Genomic DNA, 19605 nt, shown 5'->3' on the forward strand with positions numbered 1-19605 from the left:
TATAGGCCTGGTATAGGCCTGGTATAGGTCTGGTATAAGCCTGGTATAGGCCTGGTATAGGCCTGGTATAGGCCTGGTATAGGCCCGGTATAGGCCCGGTATAAGCCTGGTATAGGCCCGGTATAGGCCTGGTATAGGCCCGGTATAGGCCTGGTATAGGCCCGGTATAGGCCCGGTATAAGCCTGGTATAGGCCCGGTATAGGCCCGGTATAAGCCTGGTATAGGCCCGGTATAGGCCCGGTATAAGCCTGGTATAGGCCCGGTATAGGCCCGGTATAGGCCTGGTATAAGCCTGGTATAGGCCCGGTATAGGCCTGGTATAAGCCTGGTATAGGCCCGGTATAGGCCCGGTATAGGCCCGGTATAAGCCTGGTATAGGTCTGGTATAGGCTTGGTATAGGCCTGGTATAGGCCTGGTATAGGCCCGGTATAGGCCCGGTATAGGCCCGGTATAAGCCTGGTATAGGTCTGGTATAGGCTTGGTATAAGCCTGGTATAGGCCTGGTATAGGCCTGGTATAAGCCTGGTATAGGCCTGGTATAAGCCTGGTATAAGCCTGGTATAGGCCTGGTATAAGCCTGGTATAGGCCCGGTATAGGCCCGGTATAAGCCTGGTATAGGCCTGGTATAGGCCTGGTATAAGCCTGGTATAAGCCTGGTATAGGCCCGGTATAAGCCTGGTATAGGTCTGGTATAGGCCTGGTATAGGCCTGGTATAAGCCTGGTATAAGCCTGGTATAGGCCTGGTATAAGCCTGGTATAAGCCTGGTATAGGCCTGGTATAAGCCTGGTATAGGCCCGGTATAGGCCCGGTATAAGCCTGGTATAGGCCTGGTATAGGCCTGGTATAAGCCTGGTATAAGCCCGGTATAGGCCCGGTATAAGCCTGGTATAGGCCTGGTATAGGCCTGGTATAGGCCTGGTATAAGCCTGGTATAAGCCTGGTATAGGCTTGGTATAAGCCTGGTATAGGCCTGGTATAGGCCTGGTATAGGCCCGGTATAGGCCCGGTATAGGCCCGGTATAGGCCTGGTATAGGTCTGGTATAAGCCTGGTATAGGCCTGGTATAGGCCTGGTATAGGCCCGGTATAGGCCCGGTATAGGCCCGGTATAAGCCTGGTATAGGTCTGGTATAGGCCAGGTATAGGCCTGGTATAGGTCTGGTATAGGCTTGGTATAAGCCTGGTATAGGCCTGGTATAGGCCTGGTATAAGCCTGGTATAGGCCTGGTATAAGCCTGGTATAAGCCTGGTATAGGCCTGGTATAAGCCTGGTATAGGCCCGGTATAGGCCCGGTATAAGCCTGGTATAGGCCTGGTATAGGCCTGGTATAAGCCTGGTATAAGCCTGGTATAGGCCCGGTATAAGCCTGGTATAGGCCTGGTATAAGCCTGGTATAGGCCCGGTATAGGCCTGGTATAGGCCCGGTATAGGCCTGGTATAGGCCCGGTATAGGCCCGGTATAGGCCTGGTATAAGCCTGGTATAGGCCTGGTATAGGCCTGGTATAAGCCTGGTATAGGCCTGGTATAGGCCCGGTATAGGCCTGGTATAGGCCTGGTATCGAGGTCCTGGATGTCAAGAAGTGAAATAGAAAAGAAACAAAACAACAATAAAAAATGTACAGTAACCATGACACTCACAAAAGTTTCCAGATGTTATATTATTGGTCATGTTGTAACAACGTGGAAATAGTTAAAGTACACAGGGGAAAATAAATAAACATAAATATGGGTTGTATTTACAATGATTTTTTGTTCTTCACTGGTTGACCTTTTTGTGTGTAATTGTAATACATGTGTAATACATGTGTATGTATTAGCTGTTGGTTCTTTGTTGTAGAGCCAATCAGATTGGAGAAGTGGTTTATCCATACATCTCCATTTTGAATAGATCTTTGTGTTGTTGTTTGTTTAGAGTTTCCAATTTTCCCAGAAGTGGTTAGATTCTATGGATTCTTCAATAACATTGAGCTGATTTCTGACGTGCTGTTCCTTCTTTTTCGTAGTGTATTTCTGTATTGTTTTAGTGATTCACCAAAGTGAAGGCTCAGGTTCTGGGTTTCTGTGGTTTTGGTTGGATAAGTTTCTCAATTCCCTTAGGTTTTTTGTATTCTTCTTAAAAACCATGTCATTGTTGTTCATTTTCTTAGGTAATTTTGTCTCTCTCTCTTCCTCTCCCCCCTCCCTCCCTCAGGACTGCTGTGGGGGTTTATAATGAAACCAGCAAGACAAACTGGGAACAAGAGGCAGGAGACTGCTCACTCACTATCACTCATTCAGCAAATACAGCTACATCCCCGCTGACAGAACCAAACTGTGACAGAACTATAATCAATGCTGTCTGTTCTCAGTGTTCTGTTGCTGTAAGAGCCCTAGGTTGCTTCCCAAATGGTACCCTATTCCCTATGTAGTGCACTACTTTTGACCAGTATGCCCTACTTAGGGAATAGGGTAACATTTGGGACTCATGCAGTATCTAGTCAAATAATAACGCTACTTAGAACTTACTATATCTTCTATAATATCTAATTCAACTAAATACAAAGTCCATGTGTTTATCTCCTAGCTACAAAAACAAACCAGTCAGTCAATTAAAAGGAGACGTTCATGTTGTCCCATCTCACCCATCTCTTTACACCAGTGGAGATCGGTGCCGTTTAAGATGAGGGAAGACCATTTTCTTCTTTTTTAAACGAGCAATGTGCTTATTTATATTACAACATATTGGATGACTGTCAATCATATTCCATTCACCCAGTTCAATGTAACAGCGACAGGTTTAGGCTACTACATGATAGTAGAATGTTCCCCTGTACCCATCATGAGGTTGATACAACCTAGCCTAGGAATGCTACAACCTAGCCTAGGAATGCTACAACCTAGCCTAGGAATGCTACAACCTAGCCTAGGAATGCTACAACCTAGCCTAGGAATGCTACAACCTAGGAATGAAAGATTACAACGTAGGTGCACAAGTCGAGAGACAAATAGGAGTAATCAAGGTGACAGACAGTGACAAATTCAATACCAACTTGCACACTCTGACCTGCATCAAGCTGATCTAGCGTGTAATCATTAGAACAAACAGTTGTGTTTTGCAACTAAAACAAGAGTATTTATTGAACAAATTCAGATAGGTCCATCCCCGTTTCCTTCTGTTTAAGAAACGTTTAGCAAAATAATAGGTGGAATGAATACACCCCTGATCACAGTTCCCTTTTATAGTCACATACAGCATCATCACTTTGCTCCTTGTATAATTCCTTCTGGCATCTCCTCTCACTTTTGCTTGTGGACTTCAGTGCACAACACAACAGCTGTCTGTGACCAGGGGAAAAAACTTCTCCAAGCCAAACCTTCATATCATAACCGCTAACCGCTACACAACCTAAATCGTTGTCACCATATTAACGTTATAGTCACCAAACTAGAACTAACGCTTTAGTAAACCCAAAATCCAACCCCATGTGTACAATCAAAAAGTACAACGTACAGCAAGCAGTTTAGCAGTTACACCGGCGGCAATAAATAAATAAAACGGAAAGCTTACCTTGACTTGGAAGAGTTCCAGTGTTGGATAGCCAGGTAGCTAACATAGCATCCCTCTCTGTTGGATAGCCTTAGCCAGGTAGCTAACATAGCATCCCTCTCTGCCTGGTACAGTATTCACCCATGGGATTCACCCATGAAGAGCACACTTCTCCAGCGTGCCGGTGGCCATCGAAGGTGAGCATTTGCCCACTGAAGTCGGTTACGACGCCAAACTGCAGTCAGGTCAAGACCCTGAGGACGACGAGCATGCAGATGAGCTACCCTGAGACGGTTTCTGACAGTTTGTGCAGAAATTCTTCAATTGTGCAATCCCAGTTTTCTTCAGCTGTCCAGATGGCTGGCCTCAGACCATCCCACAGGTGAGGAAGCCAGATGTGGAGGTCCTGGGCTGTCATGGTTACACGTGGTCTGCGGGCGTACCGCCAAATTCTCTAAAATGGCATTGGAGGTGGTTTATGGTAGAGAAATTAACATTAAATTCTCTGGCAACAGCTCTGGTGGACATTCCTGCAGTCAGCATGCCAATTGCACGCTCCCTCAACTTGAGACATCTATGGCATTGTGTTGTGTGACAAAACTGCACATTTAAGAGTGGCCTTATATTGCCCCCAGCACAAGGTGCACCTGTGTAATGATCATGCTGTTTAATCAGCTTCTTGATATGCCACACCTGTCAGGTTGATGGATTACCTTGACAAAGGAGAAATGCTCACTAACAGGCATGTAAACAAATTTGTGGACAACATTTGAGAGAAGTAAGCTTTTTGTTCGTATGGAACATTTCTGGGATCTTTTATTTCAGCTCGTGAAACATGGGACCAACACTTCACATGTTGCATTTATATTTTCATTTAGTGTACTATATTTTAATACAAAAATGTTTTTTTTTAATGTTTCACTATTTAAAATGTTATGATATTCACGAAGTAGTATGGTCCCATTCCTCCTCTGTGCAGCCTTCACTGCTTTATGCTTCATCGTAGGCATTTGTCTATTTTGGGACGGCTCACATGAGCCTCCCTCCACCACTCCACAGGGCCAAGGCGCTCTGCTTTCCTCTGTTCTGTTCTGCCTGAATACAGCTCAGTGTTTCTCTGCTCCCTGGTCGTCGGGACAAAGGGAGGGCCAGCAGATCAGAATACGTCTCAAATGGCACCCTATTCCCTATATAGCACACTACTTTAGACCAGAGCCCTATTCCCTATATAGTGCACTACTTTAGACCAGAGCCCTATTTCCTATATAGTGCACTACTTTGGACCAGAGCACCCTATTCCCTATATAATGCACTACTTGTACCAGAGCACCATATTCCCTATATAGTGCACTACTTTAGACCAGAGCACCCTATTCCCTATATAGTGCACTACTTTGGACTAGAGCCCTATTCCCTATATAGTGCACTACTTTAGACCAGAGCCCTATTCCCTATATAGTGCACTACTTTAGACCAGAGCCCTATTCCCTATATAGTGCACTACTTTAGACCAGAGCCCTATTTCCTATATAGTGCACTACTTTGGACCAGAGCACCCTATTCCCTATATAATGCACTACTTGTACCAGAGCACCATATTCCCTATATAGTGCACTACTTTGGACTAGAGCCCTTTTCCCTATGTAGTGCACTACTTTGGACTAGAGCCCTATTCCATATGTGGTGCACTACTTTGGACCAGAGCACCCTATTCCCTATATAGTGCACTACTTTGGACTAGAGCCCTATTCCCTATGTGGTGCACTACTTTGGACCAGAGCACCATATTCCCTATGTGGTGCACTACTTTAGACCAGAACACCCTATTCCCTATATAGTGCACTACTTTGGACTAGAGCCCTATTCCCTATGTGGTGCACTACTTTGGACCAGAGCACCATATTCCCTATGTGGTGCACTACTTTAGACCAGAGCACACTATTCCCTATATAGTGCACTACTTTAGACCAGAGCACCCTATTCCCTATATAGTGCACTACTTTGGACCAGAGCACCCTATTCCCTATATGGGTCCTGTGTGGCTCAGTCGGTAGAGCATGGCGCTTGCAACGCCAAGCATCGTGGGTTCGATTCCCGCTAGGGCCACCCATGTGTAAAAGTAGTGGCCCCAGCCGACTTGTAAGTCGCTTTGGACAAAAGCGTCTGCTAAATGGGATATATATTTTTTTTTTTATATTTTATATAGTGCACTACTTTAGACCAGAGCACCCTATTCCCTATATAGTGCACTACTTTGGACCAGAGCACCCTATTCCCTATATAGTGCACTACTTTGGACCAGAACACCCTATTCCTTATATAGTGCACTACTTTGGACCAGAGCACCCTATTCCTTATATAGTGCACTTCTTTGGACCAGAACACCCTATTCCTTATATAGTGCACTACTTTGGACCAGAGCACCCTATTCCTTATATAGTGCACTTCTTTGGACCAGAACACCCTATTCCTTATATAGTGCACTACTTTGGACCTAGAGCTGCTCCAGTCTTCGCCCAGTCCTCTCTCTTTCTCCCTCCCTCTTCTTTCTGAGCTCCACATGGCAGAGTCCATTCAACTCCATCGACACAAAGCTGCCTGCCACGGCAGCCATCACAGTAGGGTCATCATGGCTGAAGGAAACTAAAAGGGAAACTTGCTTCCAAACCAGAGCGTCATCATGCAGCAACCACAGCTTTATGAGTCACTGGAGTCACCTCCCAAATGGCACACTATTCCATATATAGCCCATCGGGCTCTGGTCAAAAGTAGTGCACTATATAGGGACTAGGGCTCTGGTCAAAAGTAGTGCACTATATAGGGACTAGGGCTCTGGTCAAAAGTAGTGCACTATATAGGGACTAGGGCTCTGGTCAAAAGTAGTGCACTATATAGGGTGTAATTTGGGACGTTCACACTGGGGACGTTCACACTGGGGACGTTCACACTGGGGACGTTCACACTGGGGACGTTCACACTGGGGACGTTCACACTGGGATAACTGACTCTACTTGGGCCCTGCAGGCCAGCTGAAGGAGATCCAGAATGAGTAAATGTGATGACTACTAAACTGTTTTAAACACCATATCCTAAAAGACCGCGGTCAGTCTGTCACCTGAATGAAACGTGAACTTTCTCTCTTTGACTCTGTTACTACATCTCTCTCCCTCTTCTCTTCTTGCCACCATGGGTTGGTGAGACAACCCCTGTTTATAAATAGGAGAGTTTTTCCAGCAGCTCTGCTGAGGAGGGATCTTTTCATTTCAGATCGAGTGTCTCTCAACTTTGATGTGCGGCCGATACAGAATGCTTTCAGGGTGCCTAGCTCCGTAACACGGTCGGTCACAAACATGCCTAGCATGGAACGCTGTACTCCAAAAGTGTCATGGCGACAACTTCAGTCTCTGTTATGTCATAACATTCTGTAATATGAGACAAAAAATGTAATTACTGAAAAAATACATGTAGAGAAGAATATCAACATACTCTGAAGATGTCAACTGAGTGAATTACCAGAGTTTTGCAGGTTCTCTCTATTTTCAGAAAAGAGAAAAGCCAAACGTGACTATGAGGGACAAAGAGGAAGTCATCAAGACGCTCCTACTGAGATTATGGAAGTAGTTGACCAACCACAGCAGCCTCCTGTGAGAGAGTTGACTGCAAACATAGCTGGTGTTACTACCACAAAAAGCTACAACATCACCATTCAGTCTCCCCAGTGGTTTAAAGCTACAACATCACCATTCAGTCTCCCCAGTGGTTTAAAGCTACAACATCACCATTCAGTCTCCCCAGTGGTTTAAGGGATGACCAAGGATGTTCTCTGTTTAGTGAGTCCTCCAGATCAGAGGCAGTAGGGCTGACCAGGGATGTTCTCTGTTTAGTGAGTCCTCCAGATCAGAGGCAGTAGGGCTGACCAGGGATGTTCTCTGTTTAGTGAGTCCTCCAGATCAGAGGCAGTAGGGATGACCAGGGATGTTCTCTGTTTAGTGAGTCCTCCAGATCAGAGGCAGTAGGGATGACCAGGGATGTTCTCTGTTTAGTGAGTCCTCCAGATCAGAGCCAGTAGGGCTGACCAGGGATGTTCTCTGTTTAGTGAGTCCTCCAGATCAGAGGCAGTAGGGCTGACCAGGGATGTTCTCTGTTTAGTGAGTCCTCCAGATCAGAGGCAGTAGGGATGACCAGGGATGTTCTCTGTTTAGTGAGTCCTCCAGATCAGAGGCAGTAGGGCTGACCAGGGATGTTCTCTGTTTAGTGAGTCCTCCAGATCAGAGGCAGTAGGGCTGACCAGGGATGTTCTCTGTTTAGTGAGTCCTCCAGATCAGAGGCAGTAGGGCTGACCAGGGATGTTCTCTGTTTAGTGAGTCCTCCAGATCTGAGGCAGTAGAGATGACCAGGGATGTTCTCTGTTTAGTGAGTCCACCAGATCAGAGGCAGTAGGGATGACCAGGGATGTTCTCTGTTTAGTGAGTCCACCAGATCAGAGGCAGTAGGGATGACCAGGGATGTTCTCTGTTTAGTGAGTCCTCCAGATCAGAGGCAGTAGGGCTGACCAGGGATGTTCTCTGTTTAGTGAGTCCTCCAGATCAGAGGCAGTAGGGCTGACCAGGGATGTTCTCTGTTTAGTGAGTCCTCCAGATCAGAGGCAGTAGGGATGATGAGTGATATAAAGTGGTTTTACTAGAGGGACTGGGGGTCAACTAGTGATATATAGTGGATAGTGGTTGTACTAGAGGGACTGGAGGTCAACTAGTGATATATAGTGGATAGTGGTTGTACTAGAGGGACTGGGGGCCAACTAGTGATATATAGTGGATAGTGGTTGTACTAGAGGGACTGGGGGCCAACTAGTGATATATAGTGGATAGTGGTTGTACTAGAGGGACTGGGGGTTAACTAGTGATATATAGTGGATAGTGGTTGTACTAGAGGGACTGGGGGCCAACTACCCGAACCACACGATGTTACAGGTAGGCCATAAAGATCATCAAGGACATCTACCACCCGAGCCACTGCCTGTTCACCCCGCTATCATCCAGAAGGCGAGGTCAGTACAGGTGCATCAAAGCTGGGACTGAGAGACTGAAAAACAGCTTCTATCTCAAGGCCATCAGACTGTTAAACAGCCACCACTAACATTGAGTGGCTGCTGCCTACACACTGACACTGACTCAACTCCAGCCAATTTAATAATGGGAATTGATGGGAAATGATTACTTGTTGGTTATTACTGCATTGTCGGAACTAGAAGCACAAGCATTTCGCTACACTCGCATTAACATCTGCTAACCATGTGTATGTGACAAAATTTGATTTGACTAGTGATGTATAGTGGATAGTGGCTGTACTAGAGGGACTGGGGTCAACTAGTTATATATAGTGGATAGTGGTTGTACTAGAGGGACTGGGGGTTAACTAGTGATATATAGTGGATAGTGGCTGTACTAGAGGGACTGGGGGTTAACTAGTGATATATAGTGGATAGTGGTTTTACTAGAGGGACTGGGGGTCAAGTTATATATAGTGGATAGTGGTTTTACTAGAGGGACTGGGGGTCAACTAGTTATATATAGTGGTTGTACTAGAGGGACTGGGTGTCAACTAGTTATATATAGTGGATAGTGGTTTTACTAGAGGGACTGGGTGTCAACTAGTTATATATAGTGGATAGTGGTTGTACTAGAGGGACTGGGAGTCAACTAGTTATAAATAGTGGTTGTACTAGAGGGACTGGGTGTCAACTAGTTATATATAGTGGTTTTACTGGAGGGACTGGGTGTCAACTAGTTATATATAGTGGATAGTGGTTGTACTAGAGGGACTGGGGGCCAACTAGTTATATATAGTGGATAGTGGTTGTACTAGAGGGACTGGGGGTCAACTAGTGATATATAGTGGATAGTGGTTTTAATTGAGGGACTGGGGGTCAACTAGTGATATATAGTGGATAGTGGTTTTACTAGAGGGACTGGGGTCAACTAGTTATAAATAGTGGTTGTACTAGAGGGACTGGGTGTCAACTAGTTATATATAGTGGTTTTACTGGAGGGACTGGGTGTCAACTAGTTATATATAGTGGATAGTGGTTGTACTAGAGGGACTGGGGGCCAACTAGTTATATATAGTGGATAGTGGTTGTACTAGAGGGACTGGGGGTCAACTAGTGATATATAGTGGATAGTGGTTTTACTAGAGGGACTGGGGTCAACTAGTTATATATAGTGGTTGTACTAGAGGGACTGGGGGTCAACTAGGTATATATAATGGATAGTGGTTTTACTAGAGGTACTGTGAGTCAACTAGGTATATATGGTGGATAGTGGTTTTACTAGAGGGACTGGGGTCAACTAGTTATATATAGTGGTTGTACTAGAGGGACTGGGTGTCAACTAGTTATATATAGTGGATAGTGGCTGTACTAGAGGGACTGGGTGTCAACTAGTGATATATAGTGGATAGTGGCTGTACTAGAGGTCAACTAGCTATATATAGTGGATAGTGGTTGTACTAGAGGGACTGGGGTCAACTAGTTATATATAGTGGATAGTGGTTGTATTAGAGGGACTGGGGGTCAACTAGTTATATATAGCGGATAGTGGATAGTGGTTTTACTAGAGGGACTGGGGGTCAACTAGTGATATATAGTGGATAGTGGTTTTACTAGAGGGACTGGGGTCAACTAGTTATAAATAGTGGTTGTACTAGAGGGACTGGGTGTCAACTAGTTATATATAGTGGTTTTACTGGAGGGACTGGGTGTCAACTAGTCATATATAGTGGATAGTGGTTGTACTAGAGGGACTGGGGTCAACTAGTTATATATAGTGGATAGTGGTTTTACTAGAGGGACTGGGGTCAACTAGTTATATATAGTGGTTGTACTAGAGGGACTGGGGGTCAACTAGCTATATATAGTGGATAGGGGTTGTACTAGAGGGACTGGGGGTCAACTAGTTATATATAGTGGATAGTGGTTTTACTAGAGGGACTGGGGTCAACTAGTTATATATAGTGGTTTTACTAGAGGAACTGGGTGTCAACTAGTGATATATAGTGGATAGTGGCTGTACTAGAGGGACTGGGGGTCAACTAGTGATATATAGTGGATAGTGGCTGTACTAGAGGGACTGGAGGTCAACTAGCTATATATAGTGGATAGTGGTTGTACTAGAGGGACTGGGGTCAACTAGTTATATATAGTGGATAGTGGTTGTATTAGAGGGACTGGGGGTCAGCTAGTTATATATAGCGGATAGTGGATAGTGGTTTTACTAGAGGGACTGGGGGTCAACTAGTGATATATAGTGGATAGTGGTTTTACTAGAGGGACTGGGGTCAACTAGTTATAAATAGTGGTTGTACTAGAGGGACTGGGTGTCAACTAGTTATATATAGTGGTTTTACTGGAGGGACTGGGTGTCAACTAGTTTTATATAGTGGATAGTGGTTGTACTAGAGGGACTGGGGTCAACTAGTTATATATAGTGGTTGTACTAGAGGGACTGGGGGTCAACTAGTGATATATAGTGGATAGTGGTTGTACTAGAGGGACTGGGGTCAACTAGATATATATAGTGGATAGTGGTTTTACTAGAGGGACTGGGGGTCAACTAGTGATATATAGTGGATAGTGGTTTTACTAGAGGGACAGGGGGTCAACTAGTTATATATAGTGGATAGTGGTTTTACTAGAGGAACTGGGGTCAACTAGTTATATATAGTGGTTGTACTAGAGGGACTGGGGTCAACTAGATATATATAGTGGATAGTGGTTTTACTAGAGGGACTGGGGTCAACTAGTTATATATAGTGGTTGTACTAGAGGGACTGGGGTCAACTAGATATATATAGTGGATAGTGGTTTTACTAGAGGGACTGGGGTCAACTAGTTATATATAGTGGTTGTACTAGAGGGACTGGGGGTCAACTAGTGATATATAGTGGATAGTGGTTGTACTAGAGGGACTGGGGTCAACTAGATATATATAGTGGATAGTGGCTGTACTAGAGGGACTGGGGTCAACTAGTTATATATAGTGGATAGTGGTTGTACTAGAGGGACTGGGGTCAACTAGTTATATATAGTGGATAGTGGTTGTACTAGAGGGACTGGGGTCAACTAGTTATATATAGTGGATAGTGGTTGTACTAGAGGAACTGGGGTCAACTAGTTATATATAGTGGATAGTGGTTTTACTAGAGGGACTGGGGTCAACTAGTTATATATAGTGGTTTTACTAGAGGGACTGGGTGTCAACTAGTTATATATAGTGGATAGTGGTTTTACTAGAGGGACTGGGGTCAACTAGTTATATATAGTGGTTGTACTAGAGGGACTGGGGGTCAACTAGCTATAGATAGTGGATAGGGGTTGTACTAGAGGGACTGGTAGTCAACTAGTGATATATAGTGGTTGTACTAGAGGGACTGGGGGTCAACTAGTTATATATAGTGGATAGTGGTTTTACTAGAGGGACTGGGGTCAACTAGATATATATAGTGGGTGTACTAGAGGGACCGGGGGTCAACCTATGTGAGAATGCTGTTCATCGACTACAGCTCAGCATTTAACACCATAGTACCCTCCAAACTCGTAATCAAGCTCGAGACCCTGGGTCTCGACCCCGCCCTGTGCAACTGGGTACTGGACTTCCTGACGGGCCGCCCCCAGGTGGTGAGGGTAGGTAACAACATCTCCACCCCGCTGATCCTCAAAACTGGGGCCCCACAAGGGTGCGTTCTCAGCCCTCTCCTGTACTCCCTGTTCACCCATGACTGCGTGGCCACACACGCCTCCAACTCAATCATCAAGTTTGCGGACGACACAACAGTGGTAGGCTTGATTACCAACAACGACGAGACGGCCCACAGGGAGGAGGTGAGGGCCCTCGGAGTGTGATGTCAGGACAATAACCTCACACTCAACGTCAACAAAACTAAGGAGATGATTGTGGACTTCAGGAAACAGCAGAGGGAACACCCCCCTATCCACATTGATGTAACAGTAGTGGAGAGGGTAGTAAGTTTTAAGTTCCTCTGCGTACACATTACAGACAAACTGAATTGGTCCACCCACACAGACAGCATCGTGAAGAAGGCGCAGCAGCGCCTCTTCAACCTCAGGAGGCTGAAGAAATTCGGCTTGTCACCAAAAGCACTCACAAACTTCTACAGAGGCACAATCGAGGGCATCCTGTCGGGCTGTATCACCGCCTGGTACGGCAACTGCTCCGTCCACAACCGTAAGGCTCTCCAGAGGGTAGTGAGGTCTGCACAACGCATCACCGGGGGCAAACTACCTGCCCTCCAGGACATCTACACCACCCGATGTCACAGGAAGGCCAAAAAGATCAAGGACAACAACCACCCAAGCCACAGCCTGTTCACCCCGCTATCATCCAGAAGGCGAGGTCAGAACAGGTGCATCAAAGCTGGGACCGAGAGACTGAAAAACAGTTTCTATCTCAAGGCCATCAGACTGTTAAACAGCCACCACTAACATTGAGTGGCTGCTGCCAACATATTGACTCATCTCCAGCCACTTTAATAATGGAAAAATGGATGGAAAAATGTATCACTAGCCACTTTAACTATGCCACTTTGTTTACATACTCATCTCATATGTATATACTGTACTCGATACCATCTACTGCATCTTGCCTATGCCGTTCTGTACCATCACTCATTCATATATCTTTATGTACATATTCTATATTCCTTTACACTTGTGTGTATAAGGTAGTTGTTGTGGAATTGTTAGTTAGATTACTCGTTGGTTATTACTGCATTGTCGGAACTAGAAGCACAAGCATTTTGCTACACTGTCATTAACATCTGCTAACCATGTGTATGTGACAAATAACATCTGCTAACCATGTGTATGCGACCAATAACATCTGCTAACCATGTGTATGTGACCAATAACATCTGCTAACCATGTGTATGTGACCATTAACATCTGCTAACCATGTGTATGTGACCAATAACATCTGCTAACCATGTGTATGTGACAAATAAAATTATGTTCCAGCTGTAACCTGATCGCCATACACTATGTTCCAGCTGTAACCTGATCCCCAGGCACTATGTTCCAACTGTAACCTGATCCCCAGACACTACGTTCCTGCTGTAACCTGATCCCCAGACACTACGTTCCTGCTGTAACCTGATCCCCAGACACTACGTTCCTGCTGTAACCTGATCCCCAGACACTACGTTCCAGCTGTAACCTGATCGCCATACACTATGTTCCAGCTGTAACCTGATCCCCAGACACTACGTTCCAGCTGTAACCTGATCCCCAGACACTACGTTCCTGCTGTAACCTGATCCCCAGACACTACGTTCCAGCTGTAACCTGATCCCCAGACATTACGTTCCTGCTGTAACCTGATCCCCAGACACTACGTTCCTGCTGTAACCTGATCCCCAGACACTATGTTCCAGCTGTAACCTGATCCCCAGACACTACGTTCCTGCTGTAACCTGATCCCCAGACACTACGTTCCTGCTGTAACCTGATCCCCAGACACTACGTTCCTGCTGTAACCTGATCCCCAGACACTACGTTCCTGCTGTAACCTGATCCCAGACACTACGTTCCAGCTGTAACCTGATCCCCAGACACTACGTTCCAGCTGTAACCTGATCCCCAGACACTACGTTCCAGCTGTAACCTGATCCCCAGACACTACGTTCCAGCTGTAACCTGATCCCCAGACACTATGTTCCTGCTGTAACCTGATCCCCAGACACTACGTTCCAGCTGTAACCTGATCCCCAGACACTACGTTCCAGCTGTAACCTGATCCCCAGACACTACGTTCCTGCTGTAACCTGATCCCAGACACTATGTTCCAGCTGTAACCTGATCCCCAGACACTACGTTCCAGCTGTAACCTGATCCCCAGACACTACGTTCCAGCTGTAACCTGATCCCCAGACACTACGTTCCTGCTGTAACCTGATCCCCAGACACTACGTTCCAGCTGTAACCTGATCCCCAGACACTACGTTCCAGCTGTAACCTGATCCCCAGACACTACGTTCCAGCTGTAACCTGATCCCCAGACACTACGTTCCAGCTGTAACCTGATCCCCAGACACTACGTTCCAGCTGTAACCTGATCCCCAGACACTACGTTCCAGCTGTAACCTGATCCCCAGACACTACGTTCCAGCTGTAACCTGATCCCCAGACACTACGTTCCAGCTGTAACCTGATCCCCAGACACTATGTTCCTGCTGTAACCTGATCCCCAGACACTACGTTCCAGCTGTAACCTGATCGCCAGGCACATATGTTCCAAAAGTGCACTACCTTTGATCAGGGCCCATAGGGCTGTTATTGGATCTTAATAATAGCATTATTAAAAAGGTATAGAGAGTTAACATACATAAGGTTCTGTTATTAAACTTACTTGAGGAAGTATCTTTGTCCAGAGGGGGTCTTGGCCATCTCCCAGCCCGGGGGCAGGGGCATGTCCTCTGGGATCTCATAAGACGACTGTCGGAGGTGCGATGGGGGAGCTCCAGCAGGGACCATGCCCAACAGGGGAGACACTGCCCCTAGCTGTAGGGAGGCAGGGGACGAGTGGGCACGCACGTGGTGGGGGGCGATGGCACCGGCTGTACCTGCGTCTGTGCTGGTCTGGGCGGAGAGAGGAGGAAGAGAGAGGAGGAGAGTTGGAGGGGGGAGTCAGGGAAGAGGAGGAGAGTAGGAGAGGGGTGTCAGGGAAGAGGAGGAGAGTAGGAGAGGGGTGTCAGGGAAGAGGAGGAGAGTAGGAGAGGGGTGTCAGGGAAGAGGAGGAGAGTAGGAGAGGGGTGTCAGGGAAGAGGAGGAGAGTAGGAGAGGGGAGTCAGGGAAGAGGAGGAGAGTAGGAGAGGGGTGTCAGGGAAGAGGAGGAGAGTAGGAGAGTAGGAGAGGGGTGTCAGAGAAGAGGAGGAGAGGGGAGTCAGGGAAGAGGAGGAGAGTAGGAGAGGGGAGTCAGGGAAGAGGAGGAGTAGGAGAGGGGAGTCAGGGAAGAGGAGGAGAGTAGGAGAGGGGTGTCAGGGAAGAGGAGGAGAGTAGGAGAGGGGTGTCAGGGAAGAGGAGGAGAGTAGGAGAGGGGTGTCAGGGAAGAGGAGGAGAGTAGGAGAGGGGTGTCAGGGAAGAGGAGGAGAGTAGGAGAGGGGTGTCAGGGAAGAGGAGGAGTAGGAGAGGGGTGTCAGGGAAGAGGAGGAGTAGGAGAGGGGTGTCAGGGAAGAGGAGGAGAGTAGGAGAGGGGAGTCAGGGAAGAGGAGGAGAGTAGGAGAGGGGAGTCAGGGAAGAGGAGGAGAGTAGGAGAGGGGTGTCAGGGAAGAGGAGAAGAGGGGAGTCAGGGAAGAGGAGGAGATTGGGAGAGGGGAGTCAGGGAAGAGGAGGAGATTGGGAGAGGGGAGTCAGGGAAGAGGAGGAGTATGAGAGGGGAGTCAGAGAAGAGGAGGAGTAGGAGAGGGGAGTCAGAGAAGAGGAGGAGTAGGAGAGGGGAGTCAGAGAAGAGGAGGAGTAGGTAGAAGAGGAGAGTAGGAGAGGGGAGTCAGGGAAGAGGAGGAGAGTAGGAGAGGGGAGTCAGGGAAGAGGAGGAGAGTAGGAGAGGGGAGTCAGGGAAGAGGAGGAGAGTAGGAGAGGGGAGTCAGGGAAGAGGAGGAGAGTAGGAGAGGGGAGTCAGGGAAGAGGAGGAGAGTAGGAGAGGGAGTCAGGGAAGAGGAGGAGAGTAGGAGAGGGAGTCAGGGAAGAGGAGGAGAGTAGGAGAGGGGTGTCAGGGAAGAGGAGGAGAGGAGGAGAGGGGAGTCAGGGAAGAGGAGGAGATTGGGAGAGGGGAGTCAGGGAAGAGGAGGAGTAGGAGAGGGGAGTCAGGGAAGAGGAGGAGTATGAGAGGGGAGTCAGAGAAGAGGAGAGAGGAGTAGGGAGTCAGAGTCAGAGAAGAGGAGGAGTAGGAGAGGGAGTCAGAGAAGAGGAGGAGTAGGAGAGGGGAGTCAGAGAAGAGGAGGAGTAGGTAGAAGGGAGTCAGGGAAGAGGAGGAGAGTAGGAGAGGGAGTCAGGGAAGAGGAGGAGAGGAGAGTCAGGGAAGAGGAGGAGAGTAGGAGAGGGAGTCAGGAAGAGGAGGAGAGAGGAGGGAGGGAAGAGGAGGAGGAGAGGGAGTCAGGGAAGAGGAAGAGTAGGAGAGGGGAGTCAGGGAAGAGGAAGAGTAGGAGAGGGGAGTCAGGGAAGAGGAGGAGAGTAGGAGAGGGGAGTCAGGAAAGCGATTCACTAACTTGTGCATGAGTCACCCAGATTACTGATGGAAAGTTTTCACACAAAACACCTAAATGTTGGTCAATCATGTTCCGCACTATTCAAAGTAATTAATATAATTAATTATAGTCAAGTTTTATAACGAGTTGAGTTTAATAAAGAAATACAACTTGAATGAAGCAAACATTCTGATATTAAGAAGGCCTCGTCTCACTGCTCGGTTTATAAAGCCTGGAGAAGACAAGAGGGCTGATGCAGCAGGGACAACAACTCTGGAAGTCCTGAAAGCGCATACTCCGACACGTCCAAGCCACCGTCAAACCGCGCATGCGCACGGTTGGCTCAACTCACTCATTAAAGATCAGAAACCGAAAGGGTTAAAAAGTGTAAATGGGCTTCGAGTGATTCCACCACATGATTTCCTAAGCTTTTTACTAACATTAAAGGGCATGCATTGTTTAAGTAAACGGACCTGTTACAAGCATAGGGCCTCGCGCTGCAGTCCATTCCTCGATTTACAAACGTAACAACTTTATATCAATCTTAAAACGAATATTATGTTCATCTTGGTGTATTAATTAAATAATACTTTTCGGAAATACAATAAACTGCATTATATCAAGCCTACATAAGATATATCTGTACCTTAAACGTTTGGAATAACTTACATTAACTATAGTAATAGCACGTAGGTAGTACTAGTTAATATGTCTAACACTAAGAAAAAGTTATTCAACAACTCCTGAAAAAGTGAAGCTGCTTCAGTTGATACATCTTGATTTCGACAACAGAAGATACCTTCTAATGTAATGTAATGAACGTGTTGGGACACCGTCGACACAGTCGACAGTAACATGCGTGGGTAAAAGTAAAAGAACACAACGGATTGTTCTCTTTATAGTTGGTGAAGTGTCTGGGGGCTTTGTATCTGGGCTGTGTGTGAGGGTGGTCTCTCGTCTTACTTGTCTGGAGTGGGACTTTGGCTCTGGCGGTTTGAAGAAGGAATCTGGAAGCTTTCTCATCCTCATAGGGACGGAGGGGGGGACGATGGTATTTTTCGGGTTCATAACAGCGTTGAAAAGGGCCTCCAGGTCCGTCTCGGAGTCTCCACGGACGTGGATTATCTGGTGACCGGCCGGGGGGTTGTGCTGGCTCGGATCCATGTTTATTCCAACAAAAAATATCCCAAAAAACTATTTACCCGAGAAAAATTTTTTTTTTAAAAAGACTCAACCCAAAGAGACAAAAAAAATCACGTTTTTCGGAGAGCGAAACTCGAAACCTCGATCATCGAAAGTTAAATCAAAGTGAGTCCAAAAGTAAATTTGATGAAGTTATGTTCTCCCAGAAGCAGGGTTAGCTATCGCAGTCACCACCAACTGTACACTTCTTTCTGATGTTTCGGGGGAACACACTGTAAAATATAACAACGCGCATATCTACTCAACGGTATCTGTAACTTTTACACACAAAAAAAAGAAACACAAAGAAAAAGTGTAACCTTTACCTGGCTAAAGTCAAATTACTGCACAGATTTACCTTCGAAAGTTTTTCAGATTTTTCCATAAAAAACGAGTGACAGCGCACATTGCAAATCCCAGCCGTGTCAGTGTTGTAAAGTTGAGTCTGACTTGGGTCTAAACTCTGACTCATGTGATCTGAGCCTCAGACCGGGCGGAGCCTGGCCGCGTTATCTGGAACGACAAGTTCCTTTAGAGACACCGAGAGACTTCCTCGATATTACATTAAAACAACTTTATATTTTAGACAAATTTCAAGTGCTTTGGTGTGGGAAAAGTTATTTTAATTATACCGAATAAAAATAGAAACGCAACATGCGACAATTTCAAATATGTTACTGAGTTACAGTTCATCTAAGGAAATCAGTCAATTGAAATAAATAAATTAGGACCTAATCGATCGATTTCACACGACTGGAAATACTGTTAGTCAAAAAGGTTGTGGATCAGAAAGCTCCTCCGTATCTGTTGTGACCACCTCATACAGAGTGACACCTTTATTTTATTTTAAGTCACTTGAGAACAAAATTCTTATTTACAATGACGGCCTACCTCGGCCACGTCCTATGGGACTCCCAATCACAGCCAGATGTCATGCAGCCTGGATTTGAACCAGGGACTGTAGTGACACCTCTTACACTGAGAGGCAGTGCCTTAGACCACTGCACAACTCAGGAGCCTCATCTCCTTCACATAGAGTTGATCAGGCTGTTGATTGTGACCTGTGGAATGTTGTCCCACTCCTCTTCAATGGCTGTGAGAAGTTGCTGGATATTGGCGGGAACTGGAACACTCTGTGGTACACGTCGATCCAGAGCATCCCAAACATGCTCAATGGATGACATGTCTGAGTATACAGGCCGTGGGAGAACTGGGACATTTTCAGCTTCCAGGAATTGTGTACAGATCCTTGCGACATGAGGCCGTGCATTATGATGCTGAAACATGAGGTGATGGAGGTGGATGAATGGCACGACAATGGGCCTCAGGATCTCGTCACGGTATCTCTGTGCATTCACATTGCCATCGATAAAATGTGATTGTGTTCGTTGTCCGTAGCTTATGCCTGCCCATACCATAATCCCACCGCCACCATGGGACACTCTGTTCACAACGTTGACATGAGCGAACCGCTCGCCCACACGACACCATACACATGGGCTGCGGTTGTGAGGCCGGTTGGGTGTACTAGCAAATTCTCTAAAACAATGTTTATGGGAGAGAGCAATAGCTCTGGAGGACATTCCTGCAGTCAGCATGCCAATTGCAGACTCCCTCAAAACTTGAGACATCTGTGG

The 19605-nt window shown here is 46.5% G+C and overlaps 1 protein-coding gene across 2 annotated transcripts in view; it reads right to left on the bottom strand.

The window, feature by feature from the left end:
- LOC135553258 (transcriptional coactivator YAP1) overlaps positions 1 to 18423 on the bottom strand; it is a 121965-nt gene extending 103542 nt beyond the window's left edge. For both annotated transcript variants that reach the window (XR_010457571.1, XM_064985432.1), the window contains exons 1-2: positions 17750 to 18423; positions 14953 to 15182 (exon numbers count right to left, since the gene is read on the bottom strand). Coding sequence is in view for 1 of the 2 variants with exons in the window: in XM_064985432.1 (XP_064841504.1) it covers positions 14953 to 15182; positions 17750 to 17950 (431 nt within the window). In the remaining variant the exon portion in view is untranslated. The remainder of the gene's footprint in view (positions 1 to 14952; positions 15183 to 17749) is intronic.
- Between the last annotated feature and the right edge of the window lie 1182 nt (positions 18424 to 19605).

Source organism: Oncorhynchus masou, chromosome 13 (genome assembly GCF_036934945.1).
Source record: "Oncorhynchus masou masou isolate Uvic2021 chromosome 13, UVic_Omas_1.1, whole genome shotgun sequence".
Lineage (NCBI taxonomy): Eukaryota > Metazoa > Chordata > Actinopteri > Salmoniformes > Salmonidae > Oncorhynchus > Oncorhynchus masou.